Here is a 17,708-nt window from a genome sequence, read left to right on the forward strand (position 1 = left end):
AGTATTACTATTATTATTATTATCATCCACAGTACAATAAAGACATCAAATGTCACAGCTAGTTAGCAGCAAGTCTATAAAAAAATTCCAGTTAATATTTTTTTAGAGTTTTATTTCTACTATTCTTCTCTATTACACAGCCTGAATAGGAACTCCACTGAAACAGGAATGGGAACTCCACTAAAAACTGCACAATGCATACAAATTGACTTTACCACCAGGTACAGGCAGGTCTTAAAGAGGAATTCCAGTGAAAATAATGTAAAAAAAAAAGTGCTTAATTTTTACAATAATTATGTATAAACTATTTAGTCAGTGTTTGCTCATTGTAAAATCTTTCCTCTCCCTCATTTACATTCTGTCATTTATCACATGGTGACATTTTTACTGCTAGCAGGTGATGTCACTGGAAGGGGGATGCTGCTTGCTTCTTTGGTAGTTGGAAACAGCTGTTATTTCCCACAATGCAACAAGGCTCCCACAGTGTGATGTCAGGACCTCAGAGCTGTAGGACACTGACATCACACTGCGGGAGGTGTTTAACCACAATATCAGCCATACAGAGCCCCCTGATGATCCATTTGTGAAAAGGAAAAGATCTCTCGTGGGAAAGGGGGTATCAGCTACTGATTGGGATGAAGTTCAATTCTTGCTTATGGTTTCTCTTTAAACTTAAATTATATGCTAACATGCCCTCTATTTTTCATGAGAATTACAATTTTTGGTAAAATACTGCACATTTTATGACCTAATTACTGCATGTGGTAAATTATGACCAAAATCTACCAGAATAGCAAACTGCTTTTACCGCATGCGGTAAAATACCACTTATGCGGTGCAACGGATGGTAAGCGTACCAGAATTGAGGCCATTGTATAAATTACTCTCTCTCTCCTGTTGTCATATGCCAGTACTTTATGACGGTGTAACATATGCTGAAGAGGCAGCCGCGGTGAACAGCGATACCACCGCAGCTGCCTCCAGCGCTCTGATCAGCAGTGTATCCGGGCCTCAGGTGTCTAGCACGCCGAGGACGGAACTGTCAGTTGCACATAGGGTTGCCCTGTCGCGAGCGCATAGACAGGACCTTTATGCGGGGAGGAGGCGCATCAGCTGACCGGCTGGTCAGCTGACGTCAGAGAGGACGCTCGCCGCTCCTCATTGGTTGATCCCTGGGGGCGTGCCTGGAGGGTCTCCCTCTGCTTCATAAGCCTTGCTATGTCATTTGCAACTTGTCTGCTGTTGCGAATACTTCGTGTTAGCGCTCAGACCCTTAGATAGTTCCGGTGTGCTTTGATCCGGGAGGAATCCGGGGATTTCACACAAGATAGGAATTATTTGATAGCTTTAAGCATTACCTTACTGTATATTATTGTATATGACTCTGGCTCATTCTGACTACTCTCTTGCTAAAGTGATTCTGTACCTTTGCACATCTGATCTCGTTGCCTACCCTGTCTGTTTATATCTTCCTGACTCTGCCTTCCGATTTTGTACTGTATCTGTCTGTCTGTTGCCAAACCCGATCTGTCTGATTACTCTACTCTCACCAGAGGGCCCTTGTCTCTGGTGAGAGGTTCTTTACTGATTGTACCCACCAGCTCCTCTGGTGAGGTATAGCTCTTATCAGTATTACTGTTGCACCAAACACCATCTGTATTTGTTGTCACAGCAGCTTCTGATATACCAGTATTATAGGTGATTCTGCAGATCACCCTATAATCAGGTATATATCTGCATTATAGGTGATACTACAGATCACCTAATAATCAGAATACTGCCTCTTGCTGACACAGATCATTACAGACGGCCCACCCAGGGGTGTAACTAGAAGCGAGCAGCCCCTGCGATCTCAGGGAGGCCCAGAGCTGTGGGGACCCCAACTACTAACCTTCCCTTCCTCTGATACAGGGAACTATACTTCAGATCAGGTGTTTTGTGGCTGCACTTTTTATGGGTGTGAAGACAATGATGGCTACACTTGTTTTATAACCCTTGTGAGATGGACCCCAAGTCCATATTGGCACCAAGGGGAGGCAAGTAGTGATGAATTTTGCATAATTTGTAAAGTTACGATTATGGCAGTAATTGAAGATTTGTAATTTCGCAAAATTACGTAAAATTTTGCGTTTATGCGGAATTTTGTGATTATGATCGTTTTTCGTAATTACAATCGTTTTCGTAACAGAAACAAATCGGAATTCCGTATTTAATGAGGAAATTCGGCCGTTCTCGAAATTGTGTTCCAGTCCAGAGCCTCCTGATACATTTAAAGCGACAACACATGCAGGGACCTTTGCATTATCAGATATTGCAAGGCCCAAAACCAAGTGTCTCAGCATACATGACCACTAAGTGCACCTTGGCAAAGAGCACCCGTCTTAGAAGAAGATGCAGGTACAACCTACTGATACAGTTAAAGCGACAGCATGTGCAGGGATATTTGCATTATCAGGAATTGCAATAAGTAATTGCAATTAATAAGTGATTTTCCTGAGTTTAGTAATTACTTATATTTGCATAATTACTATTAAAAAAGAAATTACGTCCGTTTTGTATAATTAAAAGGACTGTTTCTATAGGAAACTAAACACAAAATTACTAAATTTTGCATTAAACACGAATTTGCGCCGAAAAGCAAAATTATGTGATGGAAATTTCGCTTACGGAAATCCTAATTACTGTTTGTATGGCAATTACAATTAGACGTAGTGGCAAAATTCGCATCCGTAATTATGAAAACGCGAAATTATGCAGATTTCAGCTCATCACTACAGGCAAGGGAAAGAGGGTGAACATTGTGAGGCCTTGCTGGGAGCTCCATGGATTGCAGTTACGCCACTGGGCCCACCCACTTTTTAGTGGTTTTTACTTGATTTTTTAATAAAAGGCCATGTTCTGAATACAATTATTTGGCCTCATACTTATAGGTGTTGCTTGTATATTTGTACATATTCTGAATACTTTTCTTATAGATGTCTTTTTTTTTTAATAATTATGTTGGTTCATCGTTTTTTGAACCTTTTTTTGCTTTGGCTCTAGGGGCCAGTGACTGGCCAATCATAATTGAAAGTGTGTACCAGGCTTTACTGATGTAATGTATGTCTCCAGGAATACAAGAGCAAAGTCCCCAGACTTGGCTATGAATAGCAAATTTTAGAAAATATCGAACTACTTCCAAATGAAATAAAATTAATAAATAAAAAATGAATACATGAAAACATCCATCTGCTTACCTTCCCAGTCGGTTCACTATTGGAATCACAATCAGCGCTCCTACAAGACCTCCGATAGCAAAGATGGATACAGTAACTGACCACAGAATGGAGATCGTATTGCTGCTGATTGTCTGATTGTACCGCGATGACCAGCTCTCATTGTACAGTTGTTTTATGAACTGTTTGTGATGAAAAAAAACACCTCATCATTAGTAGATTAACTTAAATGTAAACTGAAAATAACTATATATACATGGGTGTTTGTGTTTTGCTCCTGAAATTTATTTCTATTGTACTTTGAAATGATCTTCAATTATATTTTATGGACTTGTGTGTGCTTGTTTAAATGGCCTTTTTTGACCTACTTTACACTGTGCTGTAGTTTTGTAAAGGCAGCTTGTCCTATTCTGGTGTGTTTTGACCATTTTTTTTTTAAGTATTGATGAATTTCAGAGTGGAGTACACTGTAAATAAATATCTAGAAATTCATCTTAAATACATTTGATGCCAACAGCGTGAATTAAGGTTGGTTTTGCCTTCTTAGGAGATAGAACAGCTGACAAATATTTTATGATATGATTTGACACAAACACATAACATTTATATTGCGCTTTTTTCTTGGCGGACTCAAAGCGCCAGAGCTGCAACCACTAGGGGGCGCTCTATAGTCAGTAGCAGTGTAAGGAAGCTTGCCCAAGGTCTCCCACTGAATAGGTGCTGGCTTACTGGCCAACAATCGTTCACAAATCTGGCTATCTATGTGGCTGCCTATGTGTGTTTGAATTGTGTTTCTTACTGGCTTTCTGGCTCTCTATGTGGACGCTGTAAACACGCCAGATGGGTGAATGATTGTTGGAAACCATAACTTCTGCCCGTACATATTTCAATTATAGTTGAAAAAACATGCAGCATTGAGATCTATCTTATGGTGCCCATACACGATACAATAAAAACTTTTGATTTTCCCGTTTTTTCGATCTAAATGATGGAATTGAATGAAAGTTGAAAATATTTTTTTTTTTCCGAACGATTATCCTGTTTTTTCGATAAAAATCTGATCGGACATGCTGGAAATATCTTTATATTCGATCTAATGAAATAATCGAACAAAATTATCTAATCGAAAAAAATGAAAAATTGTACCATGTATGGCCATTATTAGAAGAAGGAAATAATGGAGGTGTTAACTGCATGCAGCTGATCATCAGCTGACTGAGATCCACACAGCGTTCAATGAACCGATTGCAGAATCAGTATAGCACAGGGGTAGAGAACCTTTGGCTCGGGAGACAGATGTGGCTCTTTTGATCACTACATCTGGCTCTCAGATAAATCGATAGGGGTTTATTTACTAAGCTACAGTGCTAAAGCAGTGCAGCTTAGTGTGGCAGCGCAGGTAACATTTTCAAAGGAGGCATGCTACTGCTGTAGCATGCACTACTAACTTACACGCCCCCCCCCCTTCCCCCAATACGAACAGCAGCTTCAATTGTCCCACTCTGGACCCTGTCAGCTCCAGTGACTTTGTAGGACGAGATCCCGCATTTTGATTGGCACAAGAGCCGGACTGTGGCGACCATCCATGGACACAATGTCACTGCCATTATAAGAGCCAAACTCTCTGGCAACCATCCATGGACACCTGAATTATACCTACCCAGTCAGGATGTAGGATGGGCAGATGACCTAACACCTTTCATTATCTGTGAGAGGAAGTGTATGCATGTACAGACTCCTGTGCAGCAGTGAACACTGATGAGATCTGTAGTTTTATTTTGCTTTTTCTAGTAACGCTGGCCTACAGGTAAAAGGTAAAAGGGTGTCATCAGTCTTGCAGGGACAGTGATGGATTCTATGTCCTTACCTTGTGAGGAAATTGGCAACTGCAACTATTTTCCTCCAAAGTTCAGGTTAGAGTTGTGACAGTTTGGGTCACAAGGAACAACGCTGACACTTAGGTGTCCTTTAAATACCGCAGAAAACAACAACAAACACGTTTATCTCAGGCACTAAATTGCTTTTTGAAAATGTCATCAGCTGTCTGATTTAATGTTTAGGAAGGCATTGCCAGAGAAGGGAAAATAATCAGTTACTGCTGTTTAATTACTTTAGGTCTTTTCATGTGTTGTGCCAGTCCTAATGTTTTGAAATCAGACAGTGGGGGAAATGACTGTACAAAGATGCAAAGAGAAACTGGAGCAAAAGAGCAACCAATCAGATAGTGAATGCTAATATGGATATTGGGAATGCTGTAGATGTGATATACTTGGACTTTGCAAAGGCCTTCGACACTGTTCCCCACAAAAGTCTGGTGCAAAAGTTGAGGATGCAAGGACTGGGGAAGAGTCTGTGTGCATGGATAGGGAACTGGCTAATGGACAGAAAACAAAGAGTTGTGGTCAATGGATCATACTCAAAATGGGAGACTGTTAGCAGTGGGGTCCCACAGGGGTCTGTTCTGGGTCCAGTGCTCTTCAATTTATTTATTAATGACCTAGTAGATGCAGTAGTGAGCAATGTTGCTATTTTTGCAGATGATACAAAATTGTGCAGAATCATCAACTCTCAGGAAGATAGTGTCATATTGCAACAGGATCTGGATAGGATGGCTATATGGGCACATACATGGCAGATGAAATTCAATGTTGACAAATGTAAAGTCATGCATTTTGGACGTACTAATGGTCTAGCACCATACAAAATAAATGGGATACAGTTGGGGACATCAAACTTGGAGAAGGACTTAGGAGTACTCATTGACAACAAGTTAAATAATCGTACTCAATGCCAAGCCGCTGTAGCTAAAGCTAACAAAATTTCGGGATGCATTAAAAGGGAAATAAAAACTCGAGATGCTAGCATAATATTGCCCCTGTTTAACTCTCTAGTAAGGCCACATCTGGAATATGGAATTCAGTTCTGGGCACCACATTACAAAAAACATATTGCAGTTTTAGAGCAGGTGCAGAGACGAGCAACAAAATTGATACGTGGGATGGAAGGTCTCACTTACCAAGAAAGGTTAGATAAACTGGGTTTATTTAGTCTAGAGAAAAGACGCCTTAGAGGGGATCTAATTAACATGTATAAATACATCAGAGGGCAATATAATAGCTTGGCGGATGAGCTTTTTGTCCCTAGGCCTTCTCTAAGGACTAGAGGACATGATCTGCGCATGGAGGAAAAACGTTTTAGCCATTTATTTAGGAAAGGGTTCTTTACCGTAAGAGTGATTAAGATGTGGAATGCATTGCCACAGGAAGTCGTTATGGCAAACTCTATACCTGCATTTAAAGGGGGCTTAGATGCTTTCCTTGCGTTGAAAGACATCCATGGCTACAATTACTAGGTAATGCCTAATGATGTTGATCCAGGGATTTTATCTGATTGCCATCTGGAGTCGGGAAGGAATTTTTCCCTTTTGGGGCTAATTGGACCATGCCTTGTAAGGGTTTTTTCGCCTTCCTCTGGATCAACAGGGATATGTGAGGGAGCAGGCTGGTGTTGTACTTTATACTGGTTGAACTCGATGGACGTATGTCTTTTTTCAACCAAAATAACTATGTAACTATGTAAGGAAAATTGGCATTCAAGAGATGCTTTAAAACAGCTTGTCCATTGTTCAACCATTTCCTTGGAATTGTTGGCAGCACCCATAAAACCCACAATCACTATACACTAACTTAACATACTAAGTACCAGTAGTTATTACTAATAGACTAGTAATAATAATAATTATAAATAAAGACACAGAACTCCAGAACTGGCATTTATTAGCCATGGCATTTATTATTGGTTTTCCATTAACAGCTAAGTATACATTCAAATAAAAACTAGTGCTCTGTTGTCACAGGTAGATCCCACACTAATACGCATTGTGAGAATACATAGAGCACTGGCCAAACCTAGGAACCCTGACCTCCCCCGCGATGTTATTGCAAAATTGTCATCGGAGGACATAAGGGACAAGATATTGCTGGCCGCCCGGGACCTAACAGCATTACCAGGGGTCCCCAGTTCGGTACAAATATATGCGGATTTGGCCCCTCTAACTATACAGAGAAGACGGAATATGAGGCCCTATACATTGGCCTTACAGAAAGCTGCCATTCGATACCGATGGAACTTTCCCTTTGCGCTAGTGTTCACAATCAATGCCAATCACTACACCTGTAAGTCTCCCCAGCAAGCTGCAGCTGCATTGGATGAGGCCGGCGTCCCATACGACCTCCCGAAACCTCCGGGACCCCCACAAGCCCATCTCCCGCAACGAGATCAGAGATCTCCAAACCTCAGGAGAACCTGGAATACGGCCAGGAACACCCAATTCCGACCCAGAAGACTGAATATGGATACCCAAGACTAATCAACAGAAGGTACAGATCATGCCCTTTACGATGTGGCACAATGACTATTGGTGTGTTTTCCTTTAAATAATGAAAAATAAAAGGGGGAAAAAAAAAAATAAAATAATAATAATATAGTACCATGTGCCCTTTATGATGTGGCATTAGTGGTTCTTGAACACTAAATGATAACCTGCCCTTTACGATCTGGAATTGACAGATAACCATTCCCATAACGGGTACATGCTGACTCTGCGACATGGGAATTATCTCACCTCTGGTCACTTTGAACAGGTTGCCCTTTATGATGTGGCAATTACTACCTCCTTGGCAATTCTGAACAGGTTGCTCTTTATGATGTGGCAACCACCCCCTCCTTGGCCACTTTGAACAAGCTGCCCTTTATGATGTGGCAACTATCTCCCCCTTGGTAACTTTGAAAAGGCTGTTTTGTATAATGAGGCAACTACCTTCCCCTGGGTCATTTTGACCAGGTAGCCCTTTATGATGTGGCAATTGCTTCCCCTTTGGACACTCTGAACAAGCTGCCCTTTATGATGTGGCAATTGCTTCCCCCTTGGACACTCTGAACAAGCTGCCCTTTATGATGTGGCAATTCCCTCTCCGTGGTCCCTTTTGAACAGGCTACCCCTTATGAGGTGACAATAAGAATCCTGTCTATTTTTCCATCTATACCTCCTTCATCAAGATTTGGCCTAGACGAGACGTACATCAATGGACAGTGACCCTCTCTCTATGTTTTGGTATCACATGTTTTTCTCTGCTACACTAGATATTGTGACCTTTATCATGTGACAATTACTGCTTTTCAACCTATGAGGGGTCCACGGGCGATCTCGGACAGGTATAAAAGATTAGATTGTCTAGATTGTGTACATTCTAGGACAGATAGCCCCATGATGACGGAGACTAGTCTCTCCTATGCAAGGAATAAGACCACATATATAGGGGAGGTAACTCATCACGGCCTTGAAATTTCCAACATCTAGTCCAGGGTACTTTAGGGTTTTCCCCTTCAATTACCCTTAGACAAAGCAGTAATCTGCTCCTAATTATCTAAAAGAGAACCATCCCCTCATAACCCGCTCCTCTCCCTCTCAAAAGAGGTAATTAGACTTATTTAGTCCCATTGGGTTCCCCATTATAGAGTCTGAAGTAGTGGCTTAGAATGACGCTCTTGAAAAGTCTTGCTGCCCCCCCACATAGATGCAAGGCGGTGGACCAGTACTAATATGGGTCCCCCCTCTCGCATCTCCCCTGCACCATTGTGCAGACAATTTAGGTACTATTAAGTTTTATTGTTGGTATATTGTTCTGTTGGGTGTGTTTGGTGCTATGCTTTATTGTTTGCCACTGATAGTGGCGCTGTGCGTCCCTGCTAGGTGCTTGCGCATCGTGAGATATTCTTTGAATCTTGTATCACCTACCCATCAATGGCTAATAGGCCATATAACATAATATCACATAATGTAAGGGGGTTCAACTCTCCTCAGAAACGTAACAAAGCTATGAGGGACTATATTAAACACCTGCCTGACATCCTCTGTCTCCAGGAGACTCATTTCTCAAAGAGGTCCTTCCCCAAATTCTTCCACACGAAATACAGCAGGTCATTCCTCTCCAATTTTACGACAAAAAAGAGAGGAGTGGCGATTTTATTACATAATGATTTTCCTTTTGAGCTTACGTCTAAGATAATTGACACTGAAGGAACCTATGCTATCATTTTAGGCACATTTCAAGATAAGACAATGTGTATTGTCAATGTTTACGCACCCCCAGATAAAGCTAAGGAAACAATCACTAAGGTATCAGATCACTTAATTACTCTTTCATTTGACTCACTCATCTGGGCCGGTGACTTCAATTTGGCTCCTAATAACAATATTGATAGGACCCACCCTATTCGCCTATCTGATGCCACTACGATTCAGAAATTTTTTGATAGCCTTTTTAGGGACCACTCCTTGATTGATTCATGGAGAGAGTATAATGGGGCGAAGAGAGGTTATACCTACTTTTCGGCCCCGCATAACTCCTATTCTAGGTTGGATCTTATCTTGATCTCTTCACAGTGTGCCTCTTCCCTGGGGTACTCAAGACACTTACTCTGCCCGTGGTCAGATCATGATCCAGTCCTAACCTCGCTCTTCTCTCTAATTCCTAAATACGCTAGATCCACCTGGCGTCTGAATGAATCTCTACTCTATAATTCAGAGATTCTTGAGAAAATGGAGACATGTCTGAATAACTATTTCAGGGAGAATGATGGAGAAGTGACCTCACCTGGCATCAGATGGATGGCTCACAAAGCGGTCATACGAGGAGAGTTGATCAAACAGGCCTCAAAACACAAAAGGGATAGGTCTATCCTAATTTCTAACCTAGAGCATAAAATCACATCACTTACAATCTTGAATCAATCTCGGCCTTCCCGCTTCCTCCATAAACAAATTCAGGACCTGCATCTCCAACTTGATGCTATATTGAATGCAGATGCGGAAAAGTCTCTTAGGTGGTCAGGTGCTGCAGCTTATGAACAAATGAACAAGCCTCTCAGGTGGCTAGCAAAAAAACTAAGAGCCCAACAAAATATAAATAAAATAATTAGGATACGGGATCCCAAGGGCAATGTTACTACTAGCCCAGAGAATATTCATGATATATTTTCTAATTTCTATAGATCCCTGTATCAAGACAAGGACCCAGAGGCTAATTCCTCTGGTAGGAAATTGTTCTTAGATCAAACCATCAAGAAATCCTTGACTCCTAACACCGCACAAATCCTTAGTCAGGATATATCTTATGAAGAGTTACATTGGGCTATTAAAAAGACCAAAAGATCAAAAGCACCTGGCCCCGACGGCCTGACTGCACTGTATTATAAGAAATTCGAAAGTATTTTGTCCCCGCATATTCTCAAATTTTTTAACACTATTCTTAAGGGTCAAGTCCCCCCACCAGAGTTCCTTGCTTCCTCAATAGTGGTCATCCCTAAACCTCAAAGAGACCATATGCTCCCAAAGAACTATCGCCCAATTTCACTTCTAGGGGTGGATTATAAAATACTGACTTCCATTCTAGCAAAGAGACTAAATTCGGTCCTCCCTGCCCTGGTCCATAAAGATCAGGTCGGGTTCATTCCAACTAGACAAGCCCCGGATAACATCCGAAAAATAGTCAGCATCCAACACCATTGCTTAAACACCTCTACACCATTGGCCTTATTGGCCCTAGACATGGAAAAGGCCTTCGATTTGATCAAGTGGCCCTACATGCTAGAGGTCCTCCAGAAATACGGCTTTAGTGGCAACTATATGAATGCAATTAGGGCCCTTTATTCGGTTCCCACAGCTACCCTTAAACTTCCATCAATTAAGCGGACTCCTTTTCCCATCCAGAGGGGTACCAGGCAGGGCTGCCCATTATCTCCGGGCATTTTTGCCCTGGTAATGGAGCCTCTGGCAGTAAAAATTCGAAATTCACTAGAGGTCCCTGGAGTTCAAATTGGAAGTACTAATTATAAATTGTCACTTTTCGCAGATGACATATTTGCTACCTTAACCTCCCCTCATACTTCAATCCCAAATCTCCTCCGCATTATTCACGATTTCTCTGGGTTTTCTGGCTTTAAGATAAACCTTGATAAGTCGGAACTGATGCTCACTCAAATGACCACAGTTGAGGGACAAAATTTAGCATCCTCTTTAGGATTGCAGTACCGACCTAGATATATCAAGTATCTGGGGATTAATCTGACTAAAGACCCTAAAAAGCTTTATGACACTAACTACCCTGCCATGTACAATAGACTGTCACGGGACTTAGATATATGGAATACTTACCCAATATCATTACTGGGAAGAATATCTGCAGTTAAAATGACCCTGTTACCGAGACTTCTATATCTCTTTAGAGTCTTGCCGATTGATATTAAAAAGGGGCCTGTGAAGCATATGCAGAAATTGATTCAGGAGTTTATATGGAGGAAGAGGAAGCCGAGGATCAAGTATTTAACATTGGCCAGATCCAAGGATTCAGGGGGCCTAAATGCCCCTATATTGTGGAACTACTATTTGGCTGCCCAACTAGCACCAATGACTGCCGTGAATGCTAAAAATAGTGCACCATTATGGGTGAGATTAGAATCACATTTGCTGTCACCCCTATCTTTGCCTGGTACGATGTGGGCCAGGAATATCCCTATTGCTTTAATTAGGAAATCATCTCCTGTAACAGCCCATTTTATGAAGATATGGTCTAAATCAAGATTTTTATATAACTTCCAGTCCCCTATTTCTCGCCTTACAGAGATCTTTGGAAACCCAGACTTTCCTCTAGGCGCAAGAACGCGCTTGTTTCATTGGTGGGAGAACAGGGGACTTACTACCCTCACGCGATTTATGGCAGGATTTAAATTGGCCTCACCTAGAGCATTTAGAGATGAACACAATGTCCCTCCAGAGGAGGAAGTAACAATGCAAGCGATATTTAAATTCTTACAATCATTAGACACGAAACAAGAAATTCTTATGTACACCAATTTCGAAGCAAGATGCAAATCGGCACCTTTAGACAGGGGACTTATTTCTGATATATATAATACACTTTCCCGGGCTAATTCGGAGTCAAAAATAAAATGTATGGAGGACTGGGAAAGGGATTGTAATGTCTCTCTGACTGACGAGAGATGGGCACACTGTTGCACCATACTCACGAAAAATTCCCTCTTCTATTCTTCCATAGAGACCTCCATCAAATTATTACATAGGTCCTATTATACTCCTGCAAAACTTAATATTTTTTGTCCATCCAATTCGGAACTATGTTTTAGAGGGTGCAATGCTAAAGGGAACCTATGGCATATATGGTGGTCTTGCCCGAAAACTCAAGCCTTTTGGAAGGCCATTTGGAATAGAATTAAATTGATACTTAATATAGATAAGCCCCTGCACCCATCAGTTATGCTACTAGGCGATAGGCCAACGGGAGTCTCCCGCCCACAACACAGATTTATACAATTTGTAGTAGCACAAGCAAAACGTCATATAGGTGTTCAATGGCAAAATAGTTCCCTACAGGTGGAAACGGTATTTCAAAGCCTTAATGCAACTATGCTATCGGAACACATTAGGGCAAAAATTCTGGATCATATGGAGGCATTTGATAACATCTGGTCACCCTGGATCGACTGGCAGAACAATTTAGGCCTATCCTATGTATTACATGCTTTCTAACCCCCTTTACAAGAATATTGATATTGTATTTTAGCCCTCGCGAGTAGCAGTGAGTGCCTGCGGGAGGCGCTCGGCCTTTTGTCCTTTATTAGTGCACTACACACCCATTTATATGTTGTTCGTCTTCTTTTCCTAATCTTTTTACTATCCTCTCATCTCTTTTTCTAATTTCTCCCCTGGACTGGGTCATTGGCATGATGTGGACTTAGTTCCAACCATGGCCCAGCCTAGTACTTATCTTTCTCTTATCCCCCCCCCTTTTTTCACCACCTCTTATTTTTTTCTCATTCTCTACATCCTTCTTTAATAAAAATTAAAAATAAGTATGAACGTTTAACTGATATATAAGGGATATATACTGTTATAAACATTTAGATTTCCAGTTTTACTCTTATGTTGTTTATGCATGACATGTTTCATTTGAAATATTCCCCATGCGTGGGGTTATTGCTGATCTGTTTGTATATTGTCATGTGCAAAGCTTTAATAAACACCCTTGAAACGAAATAAAAACTAGTGATGGAGCAAACTTCAAACTTTGCGTTCGCGAACACAAAGTTACCATGAAAATTCACAAACCAACCGTTCGTGGCGGGCTCCATAGAGTTAAATGGCAGGCGAACTTTCTTTAAAAAAGGTGTAAAAAGTGCACCAAAACCTGGACAGTGGCATGGCGGAGGAGGACCAAGTGCGAAATATTCGCCAAAAATTATGCATTTAGCACAAACGCTTTTACAATTTGCAGGAATCCTAAAAAGAAGGTCCTGAGAATTTACTGGATGAACTATCAGGGTGCACAGAAAGGGTTAAAGCATCTGTCTTTCCATGTACAGCCAGTGCCTACTGATAACACACTGCTACAGATAAACACACTCAACTGTAGCTGAATAAACAAACACAGCTCCATGCAGCTGATTTCTCCAGTATTTATGTGTGGAATAAAAACTTTTCAGTCTGTTCTATGCAAGAGCTCAGGTCCACTCTAAAGATAAAAATATGCATTTAAAGTTTTGACTGTCACAAATACAGATGGTCTCCCACAATGCATCACTGCTGAATATGCAAATCTTCCCTTTATTGTCCCTGTAAGCTAACCACACCACCAGAACCACTGGAATGCAATGAGGTGTCAGCTTGTTAATTGTACAGAGCCACAATAACCTAACATGTATACAGTTTGTTTAGAATTGGTTTATCCTCATCGGTGCATGGTGATTAATGTGGCTCTATGGGGGAGGACTTGAAGCACCCAGAGTTACAGATTACCCAGCAAGCTCATGGTGAACCAGAACTCCAACACAGTCTTTATGCATGTTGGGTTATTGTGGCAATTGTGTACAATTAACAAGCTGACACATCATTGCATTCCAGCAGTTCTGGAGGCGTGGTTAACATACAGGGACAACAAAGTATGGTTTGCATATTCAGCAGTGAGACATCATATGCTTACTACAAGACAAACTTTTGTTATGATGGTAGTATGTTATTTAGCACCCATACAGACAAATCTTGTACTATAATAATAATTATTATTTTTATTATTATTATTATTATTATTATTATTTAACTAATGACCTTATTGCCCATTCCCAGCACTTATATGTGTTTTTCTCAGAAACAGAGTTTTACAACCTGTACAGTGGCTGAATGGAGTAATGGTTAAGGGCTCTGCCTCTGACACAGGAGACCTGGGTTCGAATCTCGGCTCTGCCTGTTCAGTAAGCCAGCACCTATTCAGTAGGAGACCTTTGTCAAGTCTCCCTAACACTGCTACATCCTATAGAGTGTGCCCTAGTGGCTGCTGCTCTGGCGCTTTGAGTCCGCCAGGAGAAAAGCGTGATATAAGTGTTCTGTGTTTGTTGTTTGTTTTGTTACAGCGAAGAACAAAAATACTAACACTGGCTTGTTCTATGGAGGCTTGGGGCTGCACATACACAGGGCGGGGCCGAGGCAGAGGCGAGAGAGGCTCCTCAGGGGGCTGTGTAGGACGGGGTGCACAACTCACTCAGCTATCAATCTCCTATTGTGTTTAAAGCAGAGAGAAATAAGAAAACTGGATACATGGCAGTGACTGCAAGCCAGATAACTAGAGATTCAGATGTTGGGGGCCCTGAAGGGCCTCTTAGTCTGATAACAATCAGTGTGTCACGGCTGGGATGGGAGGGATGGAGGGGCCCACTTTGGTGTCTCTTGGGTGCTGGAGGACCTTGTCCCAGCTCTGCACGTGTCTATCTTATCATGTCACATGTCCCTTTCGATACCCCGCAAAGCTGAGCGGCACTGTAACACGCAAACCCTTGCTGAAATTAGTCATGAGGCAGAGTAAGCATCACAAATCTGTTGCTTCATGTTGCTTATAAAAATAAACACAAACCGCAGGTAATACACAATGATAATAGCTCACCTATAATCACCACTATGGTGTCTTTATGGCTGAATGCCGAGGCCTATACAGTACATGTATACATTAATCCCATGCATATTGCAGTTGTCATTACAGGGTAGTCACATAATATATCTGTCATACCCAGAAGAAAACTGACAACATAATATTGTGCATAAGTATGCAATTTGTAAATCCTCATGTGGCGATGATGACAACATTGCATTATGGAGATATATGTTTTACTGTAAGGCAAGTGAATGGGTCTGGGGGGGCTTTGTTCATGGTGGATAATGAAACTCGGGATCTTTGCTCGGAATGCCTCTGAAAAGCTCAGCACACCGTTTCCCGGGAACCAGCAATGTGACAGGATGAGGACATAATAACCTGTGTCACTGCTGTCTCTATCAACAATGACAGCCTGCAGGAATCATGCGCAGCTGCAGAACTGCATGACAGCGCACTATTATTACCACTGCTACTAACAGCAATCCATCTCCGGCGGCCTTATTACCAGCTCTGGTTTATCGCACGTGTAGCGCTGAGCCTCCAGTTATTTCTATCTAATTCAGAACGACAGCAGGTATTGGTCTTTTCAAAGGACGACGGGCGAAAAATGCTTTACTTTCTAAACAGGGCCGGTTGTAGACTTTTTGCTGTCTGAGGCAAACTTGTGAGGATGCGCCCCTCCTACTTGGAATGATCACACCGCCCCTGACAAATTACTTTGCTTCATGTAATGTTCTCACATGACGCGCTGCAGCTCAACACAACACAATAGCACACCAGCAGGCTGTGAGTCTGTGACAAACAAACAAACGGCTCACCCTCTGCCACTCCAGAGGTACACACAGTACAAAAATGCTGCCCCTGAAATCTCTGCACCTGATGCAAATGTTTCACCTTGCTTCATGAGAGAACCGGCACCTGTTTGTATAACATATAGTAACACATGATATTACAGTATCACAGCGAAACTTTGATGAGGCCCCCCAGTGGCCACACCCCCTTCACTTGCCTCTCCTTCCCATCTCACAAGGGTCATAGAACAAGTGTGGCCATCATGATCTTTACACGCATAACAAGTGTAGCCACAAAAACACCTGATCTGCAGTATAGTCCCCTGTATCAGCGGAAGGGAAGGTTAGTAGTTGGGCCTTGGGCCTTCCCTCACAGCTCTGCACCCACCTGAGATCACAGGGGCTGTTCCCCTATAGTTATACCCCTGCTAGGGGGCACCGCTGGCTACCTATACTGGGAGACCGATGGAGCAGAGAGGTAGCAACATGCAGATAGGCACCCGGTCTAACAAGTTAAGTAGAACCCTTAACTGAAGAAAACGTGCAGAGATAAATCATACACAGCCATCAGGTAATGCGGCTTACTTACAACAGAGAGGAACACAGGAAATCACAATACCATAGAGATCATCACCGCCCTTTACAGGCAGGGAGTTGCGTGTATGAGTCGGGTGTGTTCTGTCCAGTGCATTCCCATCAACCCTGCTACAGCCACCAGGGGGAGATCTTCTGTAAAAGAGTATACAGATTTCCACATCTAAGGGGATGCAGAAAAGACTCTTAAAAAGTCACCTTCCTCTGCTTTGATACAGTGAAAGACCCGCCTGATACACAGTCGGATCAAGGGCTTTGTGGCTCTCCCTATTGGCTGTCTGTCAAAGTTACCGCACAGAGACAGCATGGAAAGAGCGAGTTATCGGCTGGTAAGAGCTGGCGGAAAATACTGTACGCTTTTGCCCGGTCTTACTGAAGTGTAAATCTGTGAATTGCAATTTCTTGACATTTCCTGAGCAATTTACTGCACAATTCATTTATTTGTTTATTTTATTTAACTATTTATACAGCAACGACATATCACGCAGCGCTGTACAGAGTATATTGTCTTGTCACTGTCCCTCCTATCTATCTATATATATATATATATATATATATATATATATATATATATATATATATATATATATACACATATTAGTGTGTATGTGTGTGTGTTTGTGTGTGTATTTGTACTGTATATATCTATATATACACCTACATCACTTCCTGGTTGGCGGCCATGTTTTTTGTTTGTAAACACTTCCTAAAACTGCTGTTTAAAAGCTAGGATGCGGCGGGGAGCAGTGGAAATGACAACTAGGGACCCAGGAGATCACAGTGACTCGATTGGTATGTTTTTTATTGTACAAATCAGTACAGATTCTCTTTAAAGAATTATAAATTTATATACATTTTTTTTTTACAAATTTTACAAATTTATAGTACGCATTTAAAATAAATGACGTATACTTTACTTGTAAGTTACTACCAGGGGGTCTGAGTTTAGAACCATGTTGATTCCATTAGGAATTGATAGCATTTGTACAAAAAAAAAAAAAAGGCACCAGCTTGGAGAGGGACATCATTTTTAGAAGGTTTGAATGCATTAGCATCCTCTAAAAGCAAAAGGATTATCAGAATGGAATTTCTGAACACTAAAATCATCC

General features: G+C 41.6%; 1 protein-coding gene across 7 annotated transcripts in view; it reads right to left on the bottom strand.

Annotated features, from left to right (window-relative positions):
* SLC2A9 (solute carrier family 2 member 9) overlaps positions 1–17,708 on the bottom strand; it is a 524,193-nt gene that overhangs the window by 428,734 nt on the left and 77,751 nt on the right. For all 7 annotated transcript variants that reach the window (XR_011030521.1, XR_011030522.1, XM_068277492.1 and 4 more), the window contains exon 4: positions 3,237–3,397. Coding sequence is in view for 5 of the 7 variants with exons in the window: in XM_068277492.1 (XP_068133593.1) it covers positions 3,237–3,397 (161 nt within the window). In the remaining 2 variants the exon portion in view is untranslated. The remainder of the gene's footprint in view (positions 1–3,236; positions 3,398–17,708) is intronic.

Source organism: Hyperolius riggenbachi, chromosome 1, assembly GCF_040937935.1.
Source record: "Hyperolius riggenbachi isolate aHypRig1 chromosome 1, aHypRig1.pri, whole genome shotgun sequence".
Taxonomy (NCBI): domain Eukaryota; kingdom Metazoa; phylum Chordata; class Amphibia; order Anura; family Hyperoliidae; genus Hyperolius; species Hyperolius riggenbachi.